Source organism: Eumetopias jubatus, unplaced genomic scaffold, assembly GCF_037043125.1.
Source record: "Eumetopias jubatus isolate StellerSeaLion01/CBP00866 unplaced genomic scaffold, mEumJub1_p1.0 scaffold_14, whole genome shotgun sequence".
In the NCBI taxonomy this organism is placed as follows: Eukaryota; Metazoa; Chordata; class Mammalia; order Carnivora; family Otariidae; genus Eumetopias; species Eumetopias jubatus.
This window is the reverse complement of record NW_028274820.1, coordinates 85549279-85562585: the sequence shown is the minus strand read 5'-3', so window position 1 is coordinate 85562585 and position 13307 is coordinate 85549279. Positions and strand designations below refer to the sequence as shown.

Below are 13307 nucleotides of genomic sequence, written 5' to 3'. Positions count from 1 at the left end.
TAAGGAAGCATGATTTAAAGATGTTCACTCCAGTTCAAAAAAAAAGAGGAAACATTACTAGGGAATGGGTAAACTGTGGTAGAGTCACACCATGAAGCACTACACAGTAGGTTAACACAACTCAACTAGAAAATCTACATGTATCAGACTAGTTAAAACTCAAAATAAAGTTGAGTGAAAAAAGTAGGTTGCAGAATAGTATCTGCTCTATGGTACCATTTACGTTAAGTTTACAAACATACGAACAATGCTATATATTGTTTATCAATATACAATTGATATTGATAATATATTGCAAAGGTGTTAAAACATGAAGGGGAATAATAAACTGCAAAGTTTGGACAGCAGTTACCTCTGTGATGGAGGGAGAGAAAAGAAGAAAGGGAATAAATAGAGAAGGGGTACAAAAGGCTCTTCAATTTTGTCTACAATGTTTTATATCTTTAAAAGTTATCTACAGAAAATTTTGCAAAATGCCAACATTTGTTAAATTGGGCAGCGTGTACAATTTTCTCCGTACTCTTCCATATGCTTAAAAAAAATTTTAATAGGCTTTTGGTCAAATGAAAACATATACATGTACCAGACAGCAAGAGAAAAATATTTAACTTTTTGTAACCTACATTTGTAAAACTCTTCTAGCAATGTCTCTCTGGTGCCTAATTCCCTTAGTGTGATAGAAACTTTCAACTATTTAGGCACAAACATGCTATATGTGTCAGAGTCTCCTTTTCCCTAACAAGATACTTCTCACAAAATGCTGCCCAAGGAACTAAAAAATCTGGCTTTGTTGATACCAGTGATCTCTTTATCAACCGACAATCAATGTGCCATCCTCAGCCAAAATCAGCATAGTTTAAAAATCTTTTAACCTACAACTAAATTACTCCCCTGAGTCATCCTTAAGTTTCATCACAGGTCTTATGCAAACCTATACTACGAATGACCCAAGAAGTAAAAAGACCAAAATTACACCTCTTTCTAGTTTTAACATAATTTTCCCTCTCTGCCCTACATTCTTTAGTCCCACACACACCCACAGAGGACTCAGTAGTGAGTCCTCCACATAGGTGCAGTATTTCTGGATCTTCCAATCCTGGGCAGATTTATGTGACTCAGATAGCATCAAGGAGTGTGTTCATTAGTACCAAGGGGAACTGAACATGGAACTCTGCTTAACCAGCAATCTAGAATGCAAGCTCCTGAGAGAAAATAAGAGAAGAATAACTTGTCCATCCAAGCATGATGAGTACATCAAACTGAAAATGGTGCCCAGGAACAAGCAGTTCCAGAAACAGGAATTCAAATAAAACTGGCTTTGTAACATTCACTGTTCTGCAGACCCAATGGCAGTCCGTCTGTTTTTGCTTTATTTTCTGGCTCAGTTAAAAGTACCTTAGAGGGCGCCTGGGTGGCTCAGATGGTTAAGCGTCTGCCTTCGGCTCGGGTCATGATCCCAGGGTCCTGGGATCGAGTACCGCATCGGGCTCCCTGCTCCTTGGGAGCCTGCTTCTCCCTCTGCTTCTCTCTCTCTCTCTCCCTCTCTCTCTCTCTCTGTCTCTCATGAATAAATAAATAAAATATTAAAAAAAAAGAATTTAAAAGTACCCTAGAGAGTATACTTGTCCCTTCTCAAAAATATGGAAAAAACTATTCAAGTCTTATGAAAATTTGAGTTGTCAGCATTACTTGTTGGGTGTCAGTGTGTGTGTGTATCTCTGTTACACACAGGGTGGGCTCCAGGGTTTATGTGGTCTGTGTGGGATATCTCCGTGGGTACCTGTAGGGAACTCTCTATGGAGATGAGACACATGAGGTCTCTCTGTGGGTGTGGGTATGGGTTTATGTCTGCAAAGGGTTTAGGTAGAGGGGTTTTGAAGGGTTCTGTTTTATGAAGGATCTGTGTATGTCTGTCTGTCTTTGTGTATCTGTGCGTGTCTGTGGTTCTATTGTCTCTATCAAGTATTTTATTACAAGTATTTTAATAAACTTTAGTATACATTTCTACCCTTCCAAAAAACCCTGAAATGATTTTCTTGCCTCTCTACAGTGAGGTTTCATAAGAGAAGCACGAATAAGACCAACTGCTAAGCCAGTATTACTCAACAATGAATAAAAAAAACTAGGGTTCTAGTGGGTATACATTAGTACAGAACCAGAGTTGCCCGAGATTGTGCATTCCTAACAAGCTCCCAGGAGATGCCAATGCTTCTGGTCACAGACCAGTTTGAGTAGCAAGGATCTAAAGGATTCCAAACTTAATACACTGCTCCTAACCAGACTTCAAATGCAGATTTTCCACAGTACCCTCTGACTGACATGTGTATCAGATCAGCTTGAGTGTTCTACATCTGATAAGTTAGAACTTACCATTTTGTTTTGTATACAAGTCTCCTGTGAGTATGGTTTGAATGAGCCAGCCCTGAGAGGTAAATGACCTCTAAGTGTACTAAAAATGTGAATTTCAGAACTTGTAAAGTTGGAACATGGAAATTTCATAAAGGTTCTGCTACACTGTGAAACCTCTTGAGTAGGCAACCAACTACTTTTCCTAAGGTGATGCACCTCAATTTCAGTATTGACCTCTCCAAACTGTAACAATTACTGCTTCTAGTATTGCTCATATCAAACCAGATCGTATTTATTTATTTTCATATCTGCATTCCCTACCCTCTTTTTGAGAACAAGAATGATTATGTCGCTGATTTAATAGTCCTATCACTTAGCAGTGTTTAGCACACAGGACATACAAGGTTTTTGCACAAAAGAAGTTCACAATACATTAGGGAGATTATTAGAGAAGTATCCAGAAATAGTAAAGTTGCTTCCCTATTTCTAAAATATAGTCCAGCAAAGGCCCTTAGAAGGAGACAGTATTAGACCCATCATCTTTTCTCCCTTATAGAAACAACAGATATGAATGTAGTAAAAATTCCTATTCCATTTCTGTCTCCCAAAGCAGAGTCACCCAAGACTAGACTCAGTCAAGCTTTATCCAATAATTTTATAGAAGAAGACACCTTATTTACTTGCTAGGAAAAGAAGTCTTTCTTCAACCTAGAGGAGGTAATATCAACTTTGAAATGTAGAAACAAAAAAAGAAAGAAAAAAAATGAAATGTAGATGGACACAATTATGGAATCAGGGCAAAATTTTTTCTTCCTACAGTCTCATTATATGTACTCAATTCCTGGCAATGCCTTATAAAAAATAAGGTGTCATTTTGAAAAAGGACCACACATTTTTCCAACATAGTATAACTGCAGAAGGTAAGTTCCTCTATAGACCACTGCAGAATAGGATGTATATTTGAGATATCACTGAGGCTCCAATTTCTATCAAAACATAAATTTAGATCCACTAAACAATAATAAACATTTATAATTATGTTTATTTATAAACAATAAGTAAAATTTGCGACAATAGCAAGTGCTTCGATGAATAACTCACTATAAGCACTCAGTACTGCCAGGATGGCAATTTTTAGTGTCATTCTTGACTTAAATAGTCTTCAATCTAAAGTTACATCTATATGTCCAGCTAAAAGTAAAGAAATAAAAACAGTGGAGAAGGACAAGTTAAAGAAAAAGAAATAGAAAACAAACCTGAAAAAGTAAAATATTACATTTTATTTTGGAACAAATAGAGCTATCTTATATCACAAACAGTCCCTATCTTACATTATGAACAAAGCTGAATTCCAGTCCATGCCAGATGGACTGGGGACCAAGATATAATAAACACAGCCAAAGAAACAGTTGAAGAAAACATAAAATAATTTGTTTATAAACTGGGGTAGAAAAGGCCATTCTAAGACACAAAATGTTTAAGTCATGAAGGAAAACACTGCCCAATCTGACTACATAAAAACTTTCAAAATCATAAAGTCACAAGTCAGTGTCAGTAAGAAGTAAAATAGAAAAAAATATCCAGAATAGTAAAGAATTCCTACAAGCTGACATGAAAAACACAAGTCAGTAGGAGGGCAGAGATCTTCATCTATTTTGCTCACTGCTGTACCCCTAGCATTTGGCACATAGTAGTCACTCAACAAATATTGTTAAGTAGGAAAAACGCTAATAAAAACAACAGTAAACAATTTTCCTCATAAAAGACATAAAAATATCCAGTGGTTGGTAAAGGTGGGTGAAAGGGTTGTCTTGTTTATAGTTAGTTAATGTGTAAAATGGTACTACATTTTTGAAGGCATTAAGTTTAAAATGTGGATTATCTTTCAACTCCAGAATTCTGCTTTTAGGTATCTACCCTAGAAAAACACTTATACATGCGTGCGTGCACACACACACACACACACACACACACACACACAAATGCATACAGGTAGTTACTATAGCACTGTCTATAAAGGAAAAAAATTAAGTTAAATATGTATCAGCAGAAGAATGATTTAATAAACAACAATAGTATGAACTGTGGAAATCAATTGTGTCAAAAAGACTAAGATAGATCTACATATATTGATATGGAAAGAGCTCCAAGTGAAAAAAAAAACAACCTGCAAATATATAGTATGCTTTTATTTATGTAAAAGTTATTATAAAGCTACAAATTCTTCTATGTGCAAATATGAATGTAAAGTCAAAAAAAAAAAGTCAAGAAAGATAAATTGATAGATAGCAGAAGTCGCCTGTGGAGAAGGCAATGAGACTGGCTGAGGACCAAGGAAGAACTTCTGCTTTATTAAACTGAATTATTTTATAAGAAAATGTTCAGGTATTACTTATGCAATGAAAAACAATTTTTTAAGGGAAAGAAAAAATAATGTAAACACCGTTTAACTGATATGAAGAAAACAAGAACATATTTGGGGGATTAGACAAAAAGACAAAACTACCACTTTGGACATGTGAATTCTTAAGTCCAACTGCAAGTAGGCAGTTGGGCACATACAAGATTGGCATTTGGAAGAGGGGTCTTAGCTAAAGAAATAATCTGGGGAGTTGCTGGGATGTAGATGACACTTAAAGGTATAGGAGTGGTGTGGGTGACTTAGGGAGAAAACACAATGGAAAGAGCAGACAGCTCAGGATCAAGGAGAAAGAGCCAACAAAGGAGACTAAGAAGAAGTGGCCAAAGAAACAAGAGGAAAACTAATAAAGAGCCGTGTCATGGAAGCAAGAGAGGAGAGTGGGTAAGAAGTGGATGTCAAATGTTACCAAGGTCTTGATGAGGGCTGAAAAAACAGACTACCATGTTTCCCAATCTGATGGGACATTAGCAACTTTAGCAAGAGGATTTTGTCCTGGTCAGAGCATTAAGGTGGGAGTGGGTTAAAGAGTTTGTGGAAAGGGCGCCTGGGTGGCTCAGTTGGTTAAGCGACTGCTTTTCGCTCAGGTCATGATCCTGGAGTCTCAGGATCGAGTCCCGCATCAGGCTCCCTGCTCAGCAGGGAGTCTGCTTCTCCCTCTGACCCTTCCCCCTCTCATGTGCTCTCTCTCTCTCTCTCATTCTCTCTCTCTCAAATAAATAAATAAATAAAATTTAAAAAAAAAGAGTTTGTGGAAAGAAAAAATGTACATACTGTGTGCTGAAAGCTCCTTTAATGAGCTTAGCTGTGAAAGGGAGTAGAAAGGATAGAAGCAGAGAGGAGATATGGGGTTTAGAAGATAGGGTTTTCAAAATGGGAGAGATTAAATCAAGTTGGAATACTGTAGGAATGGCTTTAGTAGAAAGAGGAAATAATCAAAGGAAGAAGTTCTTTAGGACAGGAGAATGTGATTAGAGCACCTGTAGAGAGGTCTCTACAGAATGAAGGATGCTTCCTCTATCTAACAGGTGGGAAAGAGAAAAAGCTGAGCCCCAGATGCGGGTAGGTTTGTCGATTTGGGAGGTATAGAAATGAAGGAATTCCCTTCTGGTGGCTTCTGTTTTTATACTAAAGTATAAGGCATATCACTGGTTTAAAAAGAACACATGAGATTAGAAAGAGAGACAGTATGAAACAGTCATTTGCAGTGGGTAGGAAAGTGAACTTACTAGAGAAATGTTTAATATTGTTAGGCAATGCTGATTATGCACATGAGGTTGACAATTATGAATTCAGTGACATCATTCTGCCTGGTTTTCTGGTTTTCTCTAGCAACTCTCAGCTCCATGGTTCAGCTCTCAGGCTGGAGAACCTGCTTCAGGGCCACAAAGCTAAAAAACAGCACCCAAAATCATATACAGAAAGGGGTTGGCAAAGACCTGATTGCTAATGTTAAGCAGGAGATGCTGCAGCTTGGGTTACACCATTATAGTTCTGAATATCAGATGCCACACTAACAACTCCCCCACTGCTGCCCCTGTAACTTATCTTGCTGCTAGAGGCTGATGCTACTTGGGGATTTATTGATAATGGAAGGGGAAGTTGCAGAGGACATGGTGAAAAGATCCGGGGGAACTGGATCAGCAGAGAGGATGAGGAGAGTGGTAAGGAAATGAGTATTAGAAGATAATGGATAACTGGACATCAGATAGTAAATGAGGCAAACAGAGATGTGAGGCATGGTGGTTTAGGCCTTCTCTCTAAGGAGTGTAGATTCTGAAATCTAAAAGGTTGCAGAGTGGTCTTCACAGCAGCCTAGGTGCAGGAGCTTAAGCAGATTTCACATGGGAATTTGGTCAGAGAAGGAGGGGGTTGGCAGTGTGACAAAGCCTCCCACTGTTGCTGTGGGCAGTGTTTCATCTCACTAACCCCAAAGGCATCACAGATTGGCAAAGCCTTGAGCAAGTTATTCTCTTTGAGTCTACATTTTCTCATCTGTAAAATAAAGTGAATAATATTCATCTGATAAAGTTGTTATGAGGATTAAATGAGATGAGATAGCTGTCTGGCAGAGAGTAGGTATTCAGTAAATGGCAGCCATAAGTGAAGAGTCATAACTGAAGCCAAGAGAATTTTCCAAGACAAGGTAGTGAACAGTACCAAAGCTGTTAGAGTGATCAGAAGGGTTCACATGGAGCACTGCAGGAAATAAGTTTATAGGGAAGATGAAGTCAGTTTTAGCCTCAGGTTACTTAACTCTCAATGACAGCTTTGCAGTATTCAGAAAGGCTCTAAGGAAAAGCCTGATTTATAGTCAACCAGCTCTAGAACCTCTATACCTTCCTAAATACAGGTTCTGAGCTTAGAAAAACCAGGTGCCCCAAACCAATATATTTCTACTGATAGAACCTTAAAGAAAAGAATAGGAAATCACTAGCTATTAATGCTGTCCAAGTGTCCAGTGTCCAAGAAGGAAAATGGCTAACTGAATTGTTGCAGGATATAGTTGGGGAAGAGGGGGCTAAAAATCATACATATCATGTCTTAAGTTATTTTATCAAAATAGCTTTAAACTCAGAACTGTAACAGGAAATTTCAATCTACTTTTTCCTCTGCTCTGCTCTAACTCTCGGGCCACAGGTCATTCAGACTATAAAAAGGTCCTACAAATTCCATAGAAACCTGATCAAGCTTACTTAACCTTTTACTAGGTAAATGGAATTTCAGCTCCTCTAATTGTGCATACCACTTGAACACGATGGCAGGGTGATGGATCGGGGCAACTGTCAGGATTGTTCTCCCATATGCCTCAGTTATACTTCTCTTAATTATTTAAACAAAGACTACCATGAGAGAAACTGTATATTCTTTATAAACTCAACTCGACAAGGAGCCTAAATAAAATTTTCAATAAATCTTTTCTTTTCCCCTTTCATTGCAGGATAGAGAAACACTTTCTGTAATAAAGAAACTCACTCTCCCTTCTTCACAAATTATCCATTTCTTCAATTAACTGGACAAGACATCAAATACACAACTGCAACTTCAGCTCTGACCAACCTCCCAAAACACCTCTATTTTCAATCTTTCCCAGGCCCAAGGAGAACAGAATTCACAAATTATGCTAATACAAAATACAGGCTACTTTCTCAGAAAACTCATAAATGTTCAAATATATGGTAAGACCATTACACAAGCTCAACAAATAAAAAGAAATTGCCTGTTAGTGAAATAACAAAAACATCCACAAAAAAATATACAAATTAACTAAGATTTAAAAAGTTCAATCTGAGCTTTGGAACAGAGAAATGAAACTTCAACTGAAAAGCAAGAGAGTCTAGGCTTTGGAGTCAAACAGATTAGAGTTCTGTTAGTTCCATCACATTACTAAATGTGTAACCTTAAGACAAATTCCTTAATTCTTCAATTCTGTTTCCTCAATAAAACAAAGTGAATACTACCTATCTCCAAGAGTTCTTACAAGGATTAAGTAAAATAGTGTATGCAAGGCTCTAATACAGTGCCTGGTATGTAGCCGGAATACACAGCAGTGTGCTTCTCCTTCTAATTTAAAAGGCTTAATTAGAGACTCATTCATAAAGAAAGGACTTAAAGAACGGAAAAAATTGTTAGCTGGACAGAAAGGAAGAGCATATTCTTAGGTCCTTCAGATTTATTTATAACTTTAAAAATAAGGATACATTTTGGGCGCCTGGGTGGCTCAGTCGTTAAGCGTCTGCCTTCGGCTCAGGTCATGATCCTAGGGTCCTGGGATCGAGTCCCACATCAGGCTCCCTGCTCAGCAGGAGACCTGCTTCTCCCTCTCCCACTCCCCCTGCTTGTGTTCCTGCTCTCGCTGTCTCTCTCTCTGTCAAATAAATAAACAAAATCTTTAAAAAAAAAAAAATAAGGATACATTTTTTTTAAAGTAAGGACAAATTTATCAGATTGTCAGTAAATTATTAATGTGAAAATGCATCATTGATTTTGGAACACTTTTTTATATATAAGATACTCTTCTTCCTTATAATTTTACAAATTTTTGAGGTTCTACATTTGTGCTTTTTTTTTTTCCTGTCTTATTTCTAGAATCCTGACTCAGACCCTCCTCACTTTGGTTTTGGAGCGACCTAAACCTTTGGCCAGATAGGCGTACCTTAGAGTTCACTAAGTATTCTGAAAGATTTCTGGGCAAAGACCAGAATCCAGCATCTAAAAATTTAGAAAGAATCAGTGTGGTATAATAAAAAGGACGTGGGCTTTGGAAATAGGTAAAGGTTTAAAATAGATTTGAGTCCTACCTCTGCAACCTGCTAGATATATAACCTTGGGCAAGGCACTTTATCTCTCAGGACCTCATTTCTTTATCTGTAAAATGGAGATAATGCCACCTATATCTCAATATGTTGTTGTCAAGATTAGAAAAATGCGTATAATAATTCCTGGAATAGAAAAGGCCAATGAATGGTAAATCATATTCAGATCAATCTGCCAACAGTCTTACTGAACATTTTGTAAGGCTGTATTTTCCTAACTGGCAAAAGGAGTCATACTGTTCCCACATTCCCATGCCTATAACCAAAAGGTTCCATTTTAGTAATCTATAATTAACCAAATCAAGAGCTTAAAGAATTCAGGGCAAGAAAGAACTAACATGGCTCAACTCATTCTCTGCTGACAGAAACAAATCCAGTGTAAAGTGGATACGTTTGCCAAAAAAAAAAAAAGACTGCTTGAACATGGTCATTACCAATACTGATGTAAGCAAAAACGAGCTGCAGTTCTTGGGCTTGCAGCCTTACTGTCAGAAAGTTTTAACTTTCCTGAAATATATCCTCTCCTGACTTGTTTTCCCTGCTGTGTTATGACACTCTTATTATCCTATTTTTAAGAACACAGGAAAGAAACCCTCTCAACTATTACTACTGCATTCATTTGGAATTTATCTGCCTATTTCACAAATCACTTCTTACAGAGATTTTTGGTTGGGGTCACGTGATATGAGTTTATGAAGAAAGACATTAATACAAAATTATGATAGCACCACAAGTTACACGATGGAGGTAGGAGCCAAAGATAAGATGTGACTAAGTAACCTGCACACCATATGTTCATTCTTATTAACTACTGCACTTGGGAATTCTGGCTCTTATAAAAAGTTTATTTCCCTTGTGTGGCTAAGCAGAATAACAGACCTAAGAAAACTGATGACAAATACATGAATAGTGTAAGGGAAACCATCAACAAAAATGTGACTTAAGATAAATAAGCTTGATTGTGACAGTTACAAAATAAAAGCAGTAGTCACCAATTACACATACAAAGGCAGCTATTTCAAGCCCTAGTACTCCCAGTCCCTCCCTACAGTGAAAGCAGAAGGGTGTCGAGGTCATAATGATTATTTAAATACACAACCTAAGAATCAAGAAAGACTCAACAAATCAAAATGTCACACTGCAGTCCCTTAGTGAGGTGACTTTCAACTTGGGGAAAGAAGGGCGGTCTCCTGCACTTATTTTAATTTAGTCAATTCAGTATCAAGAAAGTTAAAGATTTTGTCCCCAAAATGGAGCTCAGCAATGCCTTTAGTTGTGTCATACAGCTGTATCCTTGCCCCGGAGCTTCAACTGCTTAACTTCCAGCAAAAGTTGTTTTCTGGTTGCAATTAACATTGTAAGGCAAGCTCAGCCCTGTCTTCCATAGCCTTGAGGCTGCTGAGTAAATCTAGAATCACGGAACCTACATTTTGATGCTGGAAAAACAGGAAGAAAGTGGTTCTGCACAAGGAAAATGGGCAAGAAGCACATCTAGATTTAAGAAAAACAAACTGATATGGTAGCCCGGGATTTTTTAACTTCTTTATATAGAATCTACTGAATGGGGCGCCCCTTTCAGGGGAGGTCACAGGGACATGCACTTAAACCATGATGGGAGGACGAATAAAATAAAATCATCCTTAACAACAATAGCTATCACTTCTTAAGCCCCTAGTGTATGTGCCAAGTTCAACGCTAAAGCCCTTTATAAATATTTCCAATCCTCAATCATATTAATATCCTCATTTTATACAAGCGGAAACTAAGATTCAGAGAATTCAGACAGTTATTTTGTAACTGTCACACTAATTAGTGAGGATACTAGTATTGAAACCCAGATTTGCCTGACTGTAAATTCCATGCCCTAAAAGTAATTTGTTAAACACTATTACCCTCGAGAGATCTAATCAAATTACAGATTTTACACGGAAAGATCCCTAATCACAGAAAAAAGATTTGACCAAAGTTATAAAGTAACTCAGCCAGTCAGAAATGTTTCAGATTTCAGGACACCTACATAGACACTACCAGCCCTAGGACCTGTGCTGCCTCCTGTAATTCCTTCCAGAGGAGTTTCATACTGCAAATGAGACAGACACTGTCCTAAAGCATAATTAAACAAATTCCCTCAGTCTTGCATCTGACATCATCTCTCACGTATACCTAGGGAATTAGAATGAAACAGTTATCTGCTGTATACCTTAATCATGAGACTATTACAACAAAACTTAGGCTGGATCCAGAGTTCCAATTCAGCCAGGCGTTACACAGTGAAACCACTGCAGACTTCTCATCACTTGACTGCTGTTCTGACAAAGCAATTAAAAATCATTCACAACAATTAAAAAATAAGTAAGTCACTGTGTTCATATAATGCCTTAGAAATTAGAGCCATAAATCCCTTTTTTATGATCCATACCTCTGTCTTTTCCAACATTTTCCCCTTTATTCCTGGGCTGATTTAGCTTTATGAGAGAAGAGACACACCACGGATGGCCAGTGTAAGGGTAATACTGGAGTATCACACATCTAGGCTCACTTCTTGGTGTTTCTGAGACTACTGGCTCTTCAAAACTATGTCTGAAAGAAGCTGACGAACGAGACAGGCAGCCTCGCAATGACTGCCTTTCTCCGAAGTGGAAGCATTCTTCCTAACACTTCAAGATCATAATAAAGGAACCAATGAAACAATCATTCTCTTCACACATAGTCGAAAAACCTGGTGGCCAACTACTAAGCAGTGGGGACGAATATCTGAAAAGAGTGAAGAGACTCTCTCCATTACCCTTCTACATTCAGAGAAGATGCAAGGATACTGCAGTATCTGGAATGAAGGGCACAGCCTCAGTACTGCTCTACGGAAGCGGCTGGCCACAGAAAGGCAGAAAGTCATCATCTGTACAGAAACCAGACGACTGAGGATTTCAATGCGAGGTTAACTACTGCTTACTCGTTCTCCAAATAGAAAAGATGTTTCCACCCTTATTGCTGGGTGAACTCTCAAAAGCCCTAAGGTGTTTCTATACCATCGGGGTCTCCTCCCTGAATAGTCTGGAATATAACACAGGGGAGTGTGCTGGATGCGGGGGCGAAGGGTAGTATTGGGTGCCTCTCCTCCCCTGCCTATTCCAAGTAGTAGCGGAGAGCGCTACCTCCATGTTATTCACAGCGAAGTACGGCCGTGCCACCTGGAGTCTTCGCTCCCCAGCACTGGGCGCAGGTGGGGGCATCTCTAGAGAGTGGATTTGAGGGCGAAAGAGCTCTCCCGGCTAGTACGATCGGAAGAGAGGGCGTGGAGGGTGGTGCTGCCTTGCCGCGAGGATCTGCGGTTCCCCTCCCTCCTCCCTCTCTCCGCGAGAGGCAGCCCGGCCCCAATACCTTCTTGACCGTGCGCGGCGCCTCGGTGACGGTGCCGTCGGGGCTAACCAGGGCCTCGCCGCCGTCGCGGTGCCGCTGGTGCTGGTGATGAGGGTCGCTCCGCTTCATGGCCGACGCCTGAGGCACTTTCCCGGCGGCAGGGCTGAGAGCGGCGGCGGGCCCCGAGCCCGGGCCAGGGGCCGGGGGCCGCTCCGCGGGGGGAGCTGGAGCCTCGGGGTCCCCGCCGCCTGCTGGGGGGGTCATGGCGCTCACAGCCGCGGCGCTCAGTCCCAGTTGCGGCTCCGCCTCGGAGGGGCTCAGGTCCTTCAGCTCCACCTCAGGCACCTTCGCGGCAGCCGCTGCTGACACGACCTGCACCGACATCACCGCCTCCACTGCAACAGCCGGCTCAGACTCCAGCTCCGGCTCCAGCTCGGCCCCGCCTCCCGCCTCCCTTCCCCTGCCCTCCCCCATTCCCCCACTCCTCCCCTCCATCGCCTCCGTTCCCACCCCCTTCCTCCGCCCGCCCGCCGGCCAGCCCAGGCCTCCCCCGCCCCACCCCGCCCGGCCCCGCCCCGCCCCGACCTGGATCGGCTAGCGCGCGAGGCGCCACGGAACCTGTAGTGCGCTTGCTCCGGGCAGCACGCGGCCAGAAGACCGTGGGACCTCAGCCCCCGACCTACACTGCGAGGCGGCGGGGGCGGGGCCCGCGATGTCTCCTGGGAGTCGTAGTCCCAGTCGCCCTGTCTCTGGCGAGTGGGATTCTGTTAGGGGAGATGGAGCTCTAGCACTCGCGACTAACGGAAAGGAAAGGAGTGAGATTAGGTGACAAGACGTAAAGGATGAGGAAGAAAGTCTCTTCAGGA

At 40.6% G+C, this 13307-nt stretch overlaps 1 protein-coding gene across 2 annotated transcripts in view; it reads right to left on the bottom strand.

Annotated features, from left to right (window-relative positions):
* The window catches only part of AHCYL2 (adenosylhomocysteinase like 2), a 164132-nt gene extending 151196 nt beyond the window's left edge, over nucleotides 1–12936 (bottom strand). For both annotated transcript variants that reach the window (XM_028104859.2, XM_028104860.2), the window contains exon 1: nucleotides 12463–12936. In XM_028104859.2, the coding sequence (XP_027960660.2) occupies nucleotides 12463–12936 (474 nt within the window). The remainder of the gene's footprint in view (nucleotides 1–12462) is intronic.
* Between the last annotated feature and the right edge of the window lie 371 nt (nucleotides 12937–13307).